We start from the raw sequence: 12,244 nt of genomic DNA, 5'->3' as shown, positions 1-12,244 counted from the left end.
CCTTTGTCATTGTTTTGTTTGAATATTTGTGCAACAATTATGATAGAGCAAATCAAATACGATTTTTTTTTCTACAACCACCTATTTTCATGCATAGCTGGGCGTATACCTTTCCCTGTTTACATGAATTACTTGATATTCAGATTGGTCAGATATGACGTCTTTACTACCAATATTAACCACTACTAGGCTATTAATCAATGTGCCGGTAACACTGATTTGGGGACACCTGCTGGTTAAAAAAATATAAAGGTACACAGGACGCGCCAGTGACTCAAGATGTAGGGAGCGGCATCATACGTAACAAGATATGATGACATAAAAAAAAGTCACGCTAAGAACAATTCATATTTTGTGTTCGATCATTCATAACTTCCATCTCAACATTTGATTAGAAAAATCGTATTGGAAGAATTAATATTTAATTAGGGAGAAATTTGTTGAATGCACATGATTCTGATCATGTGCATCACTGCACCTTCTCCCCCGTTTGTCTCGAAAGAGACAACGAGAGAGAGAAAGAGGGGAGAGAAGGGCTGGCGGTTGGGATGAGGCCGATTGACCAATGTCTGGCTTTTACGCGCGAAGCACACTTCACGCACTTGCTGGTTTTTGCGCGCTGTGTAGTTTACTCGTTATACGGAGGATGCAAATAAATGTATCAATCGATCATGGGAACGTTTCACAACAGAGGAATTTGACTTAAATGCTTAGACCTGAAAGGACAAGAATTAACTCAGTTTGCAGTTTCGTTATAAAAGGGCTCAAGCAATGGAATCCAATCGTCCGGGAATCCGAGGGCTGAACCAACAACATGCTCTCCTCTTTCTCTACCTGAGTCTTTGGAATAAGGTGGGAGCTATTTCTGTCTTCTATGTCGGTTACATCTGTATAGAAGGGTTTCTATCAGCAAGACGTATTTTAATAATTTATCCCACGTTAAAATAAGTATTAACCTATCTTAACTGAATGTAGAAGACTTTAAAAGTGTCAGTATTCAAACCCCTACTTTTAAATTATAGAAAATAAATTAATTCACAACAACCAATAGGCGATAACGTATATGGTTTCATGGCTTAATTGCCACCCTTGGTCTAAGGCTCAATATGCTTTGCTATATTATTGATTATTAATGTAGGATGTTATTCAAAATAATGCAATTGCTGCGGTGGGAGGCTACCTCATGTTTTTGCACCCTTAGCCAACACAACGATATATGTAATACGTGTCATTAAAGGAGTATTGGCTAGGGCATGTTATAAGAAACAGAAACGAAAGAGAAGAGTGCATTGAACTCGGCTGGGAATAAAAACATTTCACCTTTCCATGAACCTTGCAGAAAAAATGTCAATACATTAGATGTAACTACACATTTAATGAATAATGACAAAGGACACATCATTGACATGGAACATTTATTTAACTTTAAAACCATCACTTGCAATACTTCTTCTTTGTCACTGGCTCTGAATTGTTTAGCCTACACTTAAGTTAAAGCTAGGGTCAGGCAATGTGGACTAACCCAGCCATAGTAAGCTACATTTTGAACGTATTCAACCCCAAAAAAATCCCAGCCCAGCCTTCAGGCATCCCTCCAAAGTCTGTCTGCAAACAGTTGAAGGATTTCTCCCACTTCCAGGTAGCGGTGGCGATGCACCCAGATTGCGCCATAATCTCCCATCACCTGCGGAGCCGTGAGATTTGCCTCCAGACCAGGAAGAGCGAGGAGGAGCGGAACAATTCGAGCAGCCGCAAAGGTTCAACAATTTACCTCGAACACTCTTATTATTGAGTTGTTTTCCCAGGGTTGCAGTGACACACACAACACACACCATCATGCATCTGCAACATGCAGATCATTAATTAATAGAAGAAATATATTGGAGGGGAAATAGTTTTAGTTTTAACCAATCGCTACCTTTCATATGGACACACACACACACACACACACACACACACACACACACACACACACACACACACACACACACACACACACACACACACTCTCTCTCTCTCTCTCTCTCTCTCTCTCTCTCTCTCTCTCTCTCTCTCTCTCTCTCTCTCTCTCTCTCTCTCTCTCTCTCTGTTGTAGTGAATGACTGAGGTGGGCGAGTGAGTCAATTTGAGTGAGGAGCTGAGGTTATCTTCTGATGTATTGATTGTTTAATCCTCCCTGTTACACAAGATTACTATTTGTCATACTTTGATTAATACCCCAAGGTGTCCAAATCTAAATTGACTACATTAGGGGGACATTAATTTGTATTCCATTTATTAATTTTCAAATGTATTCATTTAATAGCTCACACTTAGCTCAAATATGTATCACTTAGTTTCAAATAGGATGTGTTTTCTAGGCAGCAGGCAGCTCTATTGTGAAACACTTCGTACCTCTTAAGTCTCACCTCAATCAGGATTAAAGAGTTAATCACTGATTCTTCAGTGACTCTGGAGATTGGCCAGAAACTGTTTCTTGCACTAATTCACTGGCTCATCTGATAGAGCACTGCCTATTCTGAGAGTACATACGCATACTTAAGGTATCTTTGGACATTTCTGATATAAGGTTCATTCAAATGGCTATTATTTGGTATTTTTTGAAGAGAATTTGGAACGTATTTAGGAATGTATTTATCTCACGTACATCTGCAAACATGCACGCTCACACGCACACACACATATACGCACACAACATAGACGCTCAAATGGGTTAGGATTCAATACACTGTATGCCCTACTGTATTGGAATTTCAGTTCTATCAGTTCTATTTTACAAAAGGTTATACTTCTGCAACAACAACAATACAGTCATCCTTTATCTATTTTAACAAAGGAATTAATGCATCATTGACCTATTCAGACCTCAGTGTGTTGTCCATAGCCCAAGTGCTGAAGTGCTCAAGTGTATCACATTCAAGGCAGTCAGTTCTCAATGTATTAAAGGGACTCTCACCTTTGTTGCATTTTTACACTTTTTTTGGATAAGGTTAAATTGGTATTAATAAGGTAATAACACTCTAATATGCAAGACAGACCCACCAGGAGTAAAAACAAACAATTATTTTACTCTCATAATATTTAGTGAAAACTTCAACCAATAAAATTATTCGGACCGAAGGACCTTATTGGCCGACAGACCTGTCTGTTTGCTGCATGGATATATAAGGTTTTCCGTCTGCTTCTTGTGGCGCATTCGGGCCCGCGTCATCAAGGCGCGTCCTCAACTAGAGGGTTTGTTTTGATTCCATGGCAGACAGTAGCGAGTAGCGACCGTAGCGACTGACGATGGCAGACCAAAGTGGTCCACGGCGTACTGAAACTGCACCATTCAGTCCGATTAGGGGACTCACTCATCTCGGACTCAGACTCACAGAGTTACCCTCCTCTGGAGCCAGAGCCGGCCCTAGGCATAGGCAGTATAGGCAAATGCTTGGGGCGCCGTCATCCGCGGGGGGCGCCTAAAACGGGGGGAGAAAAAAAAAAAAAAAGTATATATATAGGCCTATATATATATATATATATATATATAACCAAGCCAAAGTAACAAACCAAGTAACAAGCAATGAATCACTCATACAATAAGTATGCACAAAATACTGCAAAGAAATGCATGATGTTTACTAAAGGCATTCATAAGCAAAATAATAGAGTTCAGATTCAAATTATTGTAAATACAATTAAATGTAGTATGGTTTATCTAATTTGGTTCTAACCAGAGATTAAACAAGCACTCAACTGAAGTGTAAAAAAGTGTACTGAAGTGTAAAATACAAAATTAGACGGGTAGACGGGACAGCAGCACCTGATGCTGTGTCACTGGGGGTGGTACTGAAATATTTTAAAAGTGCATCTGAAGGGAGAAGAGAAGTATATGTGACGACTGCATGTTACATTTTAATAAAAAAAACAGATGTGCTATACATGAGACTAATATAGACTAATGAAAATGTGATGAGATTCATTCAACTTTATTGTCATTGCAATGCAATTCAGTCTCACCACAGTGCAAAAAACAGTAAAGTGCAGTGAAATTAATGTATATATAGCCTATGAATGATATGTGAAAGCTAAGGTGTGAAATATTAACATTAATTCACTTTAACTGCACACTCTTGACCCCGCCCCCCTCACAGAGGGCAGGTACAGAGCAACGAGCCAGGCAGGCACCCAGAAAAAAGGCTTCTCCATTATTTAATAGCCTTTGCTATGACTTTATGTTGCTGTGGGCTTAAATAATATTTCAAAATAATAGTAGTAATGGCACTGAAAAAAAAAAAGTAGTATTATATATATATATATATATATATATATATATAGGCCTATATATATACTTTTTTTTTTTTTTTCTCCCCCCGTTTTAGGCGCCCCCCCGCGGATGACGGCGCCCCAAGCATTTGCCTATACTGCCTATGCCTAGGGCCGGCTCTGGCTCCAGAGGAGGGTAACTCTGTGAGTCTGAGTCCGAGATGAGTGAGTCCCCTAATCGGACTGAATGGTGCAGTTTCAGTACGTAGTGGACCACTTTGGTCTGCCATCGTCAGTCGCTACGGTCGCTACTCGCTACTGTCTGCCGTGGAATCAAAACAAACCCTCTAGTTGAGGACGCGCCTTGATGACGCGGGCCCGAATGCGCCACAAGAAGCAGACGGAAAACCTTATATATCCATGCAGCAAACAGACAGGTCTGTCGGCCAATAAGGTCATTCGGTCCGAAGAATTTTATTGGTTGAAGTTTTCACTAAATATTATGAGAGTAAAATAATTGTTTGTTTTTACTCCTGGTGGGTCTGTCTTGCATATTAGAGTGTTATTACCTTATTAATACCAATTTAACCTTATCCAAAAAAAGTGTAAAAATGCAACAAAGGTGAGAGTCCCTTTAAGTGGTGGACCTGTTTAGGGGCCTCCTCGGTATGGAGGTTGCGTTGGCTGGGGGGTTGAATGGGATGAATTGAGTTGGCACAAAACAGGTGCATGCATTTGTGTGTTAGGTGCATACTGTTAGGTGCTCAATACATCCACGCATATCAAATACAAATAAATAAACAATTGCGCACATAAACACTCCTACACACCACCGTTACAACCACAACATGCACATACACAAATAGACTCTGTGGCTCCTTTGTGGTGCCCACAGAGGATCAGACGTAACCCAAGAGGCGACAAAGGCTTTGGTAGCTTTAGTCTGTGTTAGAAGTGTTGGAAGCACAGAGGAGGACCGCCACAGTATCCAACGGTTTTCTTTAGGGAGCACACTCTCGTGGCTGCGTTCTATCATCCTGATAGAAATAAAGCCTTTCAGGACTGCCTACGATGTTCCTTATTTTATTAACTCGTTCCTCTCAAACCTCCATTTTACACACCCGCTCACATACAGACACACACACACGCACACATATACATCTGTTCAGTGCCAATTCAACTGCCCATTCAACCCCCGATCCAATGCAAACTCCTGCCCAAAGAAGACCCCCACAGGTGATGGTGTTCATGTTGACTAAGGTATTCATTTATGCATCATTTTATAGGGTTGACCCTTACCCTTACCCCTGCATTTACTAGTGCTAACTAATGCTTAATTAATGTACCCTTACTGTTAAGTGTTTCCAACGCGTTCGATACACATGCTTTTTTTCTGCTATCAATTTGACATGATGTGAACATTTATTTTTACACATTGTTATCGATAAATTACATAATTGTTTTTGCTCAAATGGAACATTTCTTTGAACAATGAAAATACATCCGAAACACACTCACTTACTTGGATTATCATTTACAATCCCATCTGTCACATTCTTTGATCATAAGCATGATGCAATGTAAATGCCGCTTCATTCACATTGTGCCACACACACACACACACACACACACACACACACACACACACACACACACACACACACACACACACACACACACACACACACACACACACACACACACACATAAAGATAGTAACCCGAAAGCATGTTTATTCCACTATTCATGCATCCCATAGTATCATGCAGGGCCAAATTTAAACAAAGGAATACTGAGTTACTATGCAGAACTAATTAATCTCAAATTACAGTGAATTTGAAAATCAATGGGCATTCTTTTCTATTACAGAATACTGAAATAACTCAATCAACAGTGTTTTTTTATTTAGTTGTTTTCAGTGTTAAATGCAATACGTTTGTAACTTTTTCCTATCCATCAATCTGGCAACTCTGTTCCTGCAAGACTTGAATGTCTGACATTTATTTTAAGCACTGAGTCAAAAAGTAGGTCACGATCCGTTTTAATCGACATGGCAGGGTGACAATTCAAATTAGAATTATAAATATACCACACCCTGCATTTGGGCCTTTAGCTAAAGTTTACTTCTGCTGTTGCATTTCACATTAATTTAATAGGAATTAAAGTAGTCCCACGGCCACGTGTGTGTGTGTGTGTGTGTGTGTGTGTGTGTGTGTGTGTGTGTGTGTGTGTGCGTGTGCGTGTGCGTGTGCGTGTGCGTGTGTGTGTGTGTGTGTGTGTATGTTGTGTGTGAGTATGGTTGCCTGTGAGTGAGTGTGTTGTTAGTGGTCTGTCTTTTGACCTCCAGAGAAGCCACAAGAGAAAAGACATACCACCAACAAAGAGCAAACATGTGAGACACCAAACACACACATGTGAAGGAAACCCAATTTCTCCTCTGTAATCCGCCTGAGACCCAACCATGGGTCACACAGCGGCCCCTGTTCTACCCAGAGCACGGGGTCATACCCCGGGTACCAGAGGGACCCGACGACCTCCTTCACCCATCGATGGAGCTGTCGACCCCGACACCGGTCCAATAAGGACTACAGTGAACCGCTGATTGGCGTGGCCCAAACGCTGTTATTTTATATTGTTTAGCCCTTTGCTCCTCTTGGGTGCAAACAGGCCGCAGACAAATATCCTCCATTTCACTCTGCTATGGCTTTTCAAGCAAAGCTATTCCCAGTTGACTTCCCAGTCCAGCTGTTCTTCGGGCTCTTTTCCTTCCATTTCAGGGCTTGTCGGGGGGATGTTTGTGACAGGTTATCTTTGAGGACGTGGCTAATCCAACTCCACATTCTCCTTTTCGGATATGTGAGTCTATGGGGTCTCGGCTTGTTCTTTTCAACAGGTCCACATTGTTGACTTCGTCTTTCCACCAGATGTCCAACATGACATCTGCAATGACTCTGTTAACCCCACCTAATATTGCACCATAGGTTTTTATTTTAGATCTAGTTTCTCGTTTGCTTTGACGTTCTCGAATCCCTGCAGTTCTGTCATTTGTGCATAGACCTACAGGCAATCAGAGCAATGAAACACATCAGCTGCAGCCATCTTGGTTGTATCTGAAGATGCTTCAAAGTGGCTGCCATAGGGCACTCCTCTTTACAGTCGTCAAAATAAACCCGCCCCATATTAGATAATCGGTTGGGATTGGCCCGACCCGGGCCAATCCCAACCGATTATCTAATATGGGGCGGGTTTATTTTGTCTGCTGGAAATCCATCTGACCGTGAGGGGCAGCACATGGCAGAGCAAATAAAACATGAGCTCGAGATTCACCTGGTTCCCTGGCTACCTATTCTCATAACAGTGACTCAAATCCCCTCCACGCACGCACGCACGCACGCACACGCACACGCACACGCACACGCACACGCACACATTTACAGGCACAGACATGAATAAGTCAACAACTGAGTGGGTGACAGAATGAGCATTTTATCTTTGACTTTTGGGGTTGAGTGTAAAGGTGTTGCGTGTCTGTCCTCCCAGGCTGTGAGACCCAGTGGGATGAGGTGCGCTGCTGGTTCAACGTGGACGAGGGCCAGGTGGTCAACGTGTCCTGTTCCGATATCTTCCAGCACTTCTCTGCCGGTCAAGGTCAGTGGGTTCAGCTGTCGGGGTTGGTGGGAGATGTATTCATAATTCAACTCCATTTCCCCTTTGGCTGTGGTTGAGCAGTGGAAGTGACAGAATACGCATTCTTGTTCCTTTCCATAATTTGCAGAAATTCTCATCTCTATCTTTGTTTTGTATCCTGGTTGCTGACAATACACAATACAGATTCAACCCAATTTTATCTCCCTCTAAAACTAAGTATTGAGAATTAAAACTGAAGAAAAAACTCCTCTAAACACGCAAAATCAATCACTTCCAAACAAGTCAATTAATTTACAAATGTCTTTGATAAAAGTCACAAAATGGATTCACAATGTCATATCATCCTTCACGCCAATAGGCAGAAATGTCAGCTAATCTGCAGGCGATCTGAGATTACTTGCGGCTGTGTCCTGATGTTTGTTCAAGCTTAAAGCTATTTGCATGGGTTAACACATCTGTGCGTATGCTTTTTATATTAGTTAGCCGTTTTCCAGGTGGGAATACCAGAACACACAACCCTGTAGGAATTAAAATCTCTCTCTCTGATCACACAGGGGGCCAAGTCCCACAAATCTAATTTCCACCCGACGACATTTCACTTTAGCATTTTATAAGGGATAAAATCCCATTCACGGTTTTTAGAAGAATGCTACTCAGCTGGCCCTTTTTCTGAGCACCCACCCATCCAACTGCACACATGTACAGTGTTCGTGCCAGACAAAGTTATTGACACTATTAGAGAGACGGAGTGGGAGGTGCAGGAGGCTGTGTGATATTTTTAGAGTCGAGTGGATTGCCGGCGGGGACTCTTGTGTTTTGTGTACGTTGGAGCTTCAAGTGTTCAATGATCAGTAGCTTAGATGCCATCTGGATAAACAGGGGCAGAGCGAGAGGGAATCAACATGGATGGAGTCAATATAACACACCAGGAATAGATTCGATGTCAACTCCCCAGGTTTTGGTTCAATCCTAGCTGTGTGTTTTACTTCTAGTGGATTTCATACGAAGGAGGTGCGTGTGGGTAGTAGAAGGGCGATAGAAGGAGATCTCCTTCTAGACATGCAAGAAGAGATCTCCTTCCAGATTTGTGGCAGCAGATCGCCTACTAGATATGCAGGAGATCTCCTGCTAGATTTGTAGACGGAGATCCCCTTCTAGATATGTAGGAGATCTCCTTCTAGATATGTAGGAGATCTCCTTCTAGATTTGTAGAACAAAATCTCATTTTAGATTGGTATAAGTAGATCTCTTCTAGATTTGAAGAGGGAGATCTCCTCCTAGATTGGCAGAAGGAGATCCCCTTCTAGATTTGCAGAAGGAGATCTACAGTCTACCGCAGGTTCTGGAGAACCTAGATTCTGTCCCATGGTCCTTGCTGTCAGACTGCCAAAAAGCTCAGAAATTATCTTTTCCTCTGGCGTTGTATTTTCCCCCATAGTGATAGGTTGAGCTCCTGGGGCTAGATGGTGTGCGTTTGCACGTGCACTCTCTCACGCACGCACGCACGCACGCACGCACGCACGCACGCGCACACACACACACACACACACACACACACACACACACACACACACACACACACACACACACACACACACACACACACACACACACATAGGATATCTGTCACCAGCGGTATGCAGTAGGCAGCCTAATCGTGGACCACAGCCACCCAGCACACAGATTGTTCTCCCTGTATCTGGCCCACGATACAGCAGCATGGCAGCGGGCACCACCAGACCTTAGGACATTTGTACCAGCAGGCCATCGGGCTTCTCAACTCATTGACCTAATCATTCCACTTTGTTTATGTAGTTTATGTTATGTGTGTCTTTTTTTATCGTTATATGACTACTGCTTTTATTGCGTCTGGAGCTGACAACACATTTCATTGTACCGTTGACCCTGTGTAAACCTACCCTTGACTTTTGAAACCGAAACTTAACTGAACACACACACACACACACACACACACACACACACACACACACACACACACACACACACACACCACACACACACACACACACACACACACACACACACACACACACACACACACACACACACACACACACACAAACATAGTAACACATCCATATAAAAATAAACTAATCAGTGCACACACACACTCCCAGACGTCAAAGGCGTCACACAGGCACACACCAAACCTGTGCACAATGTTTGGTTATGTGTGTGTTTGTATGTGCAGCTGTTTGTGCTGGAGCAGAGTCACAGAGACTCACATGATTGGCTGCATTCTGTCTCTAAATGCTGAAACCAGGGAAAAATGTAAATAAATCAAATTCTTCCTGGCCACAAATATTTACAGGGGAAAAACAAGCCACATGAAGGCAGTCCTACTACCGAATCATTTCTCCCCTCGTTTATGGAAAACAAGAAATGTCAGATTTGTTGGCAGTTTTAGTATAGAACTCGCCAAGAATATCAATTGGTTTGGTGCATGCTAAAACAATATTAGAACAGCTTCTAGCAGGTTCTACACCATGTCAACACCCCTTGCTCCTAGCTTAATTTAACCTGGACATATCTGTAGTCAATAGTGATCGACTATGATTTCAATAATGTTCACTGGAATACCATCCTAAAACAGACATTTTCTACAAATTCTAAATGCTGGCTGAGCTAGGCAAGTTGACGTCCCAAAGCCAGTTAGAGTGGACAGAACACTGTCGAATTATCTTAGTTCTGAAAGTTTCCCACCCACTAACTTGGAAGGGGCTCAGACTTACATATTGCGACTTTAAGACAGCAATCCCAAGGGGTTGTGACCTGATGCTTCATAGGTGTCATTTAAAATGTTCCCTTAGAAATGTAACCGTTTTTTCTTGTGGTACTCTCAGAGCAAAACTCCTCAAATGTTTATTTAAACAATACTCTCTCTCTCTCTCTCTCTCTCAGCCTTAGTCCCCCCATCTCTTTCTCTCTTTGCTTATATTCAATCTGACTCGTTTTCAGTCTCTCTGCAACTCTCTTCATCTCTCTCTCTCTCTCTCTCTCTCTCTCTCTCTCTCTCTCTCTCTCTCTCTCTCTCTCTCTCTCTCTCTCTCTCTCTCTCTCTCTCTCTCTCTCTCTCAGGACAGCATGGGGGCCTGTTTGCACAGCTCAGTGCATGGGTCGTTACAACTCTAACACTACTGGATACAAAAGACGACCATTCCGTCTGTCAATATACATAAAAAAGCTAAACAAACAAACTATCGTTTTAGTTTGGAGAGGGTAATATGAATCAGAGATGATTGCTACTGTGTATTTAGTAGAGCAGTGTGCAAACAGTGTGCTCAGGGACATCGCTTTTCTTTAGCTGCAGAGAGAGAAAACAAGCAAGCAAACTGCAGTTAGAAGCTTCAACACTGGGTTCTGTTTGCGATCAACCGAACAGCAGAGGACTTGCATTTTTACATTCACACAAATTAGATGAATGAAGTTAGCAGCTGATATAGTACGCAACCCCTCCCCCCCAACACCAGGCTACGTCTCCAGAAGCTGTACTGCCGAGGGCTGGATGGACCTCTCTCCGCCCTACGAGGAGGCCTGTCTGTTCAGCCATGACGAGGGACCTGAGTCTGAGGTACGAACCACCTACCAACTCACACACCCTGTTCATAGAGCGCTGGGCCATTAGCACGCCTTTTAAAAAGGTTTGTCAGGATGTGTGTGTGTGTGTGTGTGCGTGCGTGTGTGTGTATGTTCGCACATGAATGAGAGTCTGTGCATAAGTGTGTGTGTGTGTGTGTGTGCGTGCGTGTGTGTGTGATTGTGATTGTGAGAGAGAGGGTTTGAAAAGTGAAGCATGTTCGATAACAATGTCTAAAAATATACAATGTTGACATCCTTCGGTATGTCTTCAGTCATACAGATTCCAATCACATTCGAATTATTATTATAAACGTGAAGAGACAAATGTAAAAGCATGAAGCCGCTAAACCTTGAGATGCATGCAGCACCTATATTCCCTGCATTAAATATTCTGAGCTGTTTTTTTCATAGTCGCATTTGAACGCACATGTCTCGGCATCTTTCTCTGGCAACTCTTCTCCACCTCTGAAGGATCTATTGGCCCTCACTGATCATCTCAATGTATGTCAGCCTGTGTACGGTATCTCTCAGTGTCTCTGCTTACCTTGAGTTTCCCTCGTCCTTTTCCTTATGACACTTAAGTCTAAATTCAAAGTCTCTCTCTCTCTCTCTGTATCTTCCCCTTTCTCTCTCTCTCTCTCTCTCTCTCTCTCTCTCTCTCTCTCTCTCTCTCTCTCTCTCTCTCTCTCTCTCTCTCTCTCTCTCTCTCTCTCTCTCTCTATATATCTTCCCCTTTCTCTCTCTCTCT

The 12,244-nt window shown here is 42.5% G+C and overlaps 1 protein-coding gene across 1 annotated transcript in view; it reads left to right on the top strand.

Moving 5' to 3' along the window:
• Nucleotides 1-127: 127 nt before the first annotated feature.
• Nucleotides 128-12,244, top strand: part of LOC132462783 (growth hormone-releasing hormone receptor-like) — a 12,852-nt gene continuing 735 nt past the window's right edge. The window contains exons 1-4 of the mRNA XM_060058525.1: nucleotides 128-852; nucleotides 1,640-1,757; nucleotides 7,789-7,896; nucleotides 11,388-11,488. Of these exons, the coding sequence (XP_059914508.1) occupies nucleotides 772-852; nucleotides 1,640-1,757; nucleotides 7,789-7,896; nucleotides 11,388-11,488 (408 nt within the window). The 5' untranslated portion in view covers nucleotides 128-771. The remainder of the gene's footprint in view (nucleotides 853-1,639; nucleotides 1,758-7,788; nucleotides 7,897-11,387; nucleotides 11,489-12,244) is intronic.

The sequence above is a fragment of the Gadus macrocephalus genome, chromosome 8, assembly GCF_031168955.1.
Source record: "Gadus macrocephalus chromosome 8, ASM3116895v1".
In the NCBI taxonomy this organism is placed as follows: Eukaryota; Metazoa; Chordata; class Actinopteri; order Gadiformes; family Gadidae; genus Gadus; species Gadus macrocephalus.
This window is presented reverse-complemented; position numbering and strand designations above follow the sequence as displayed.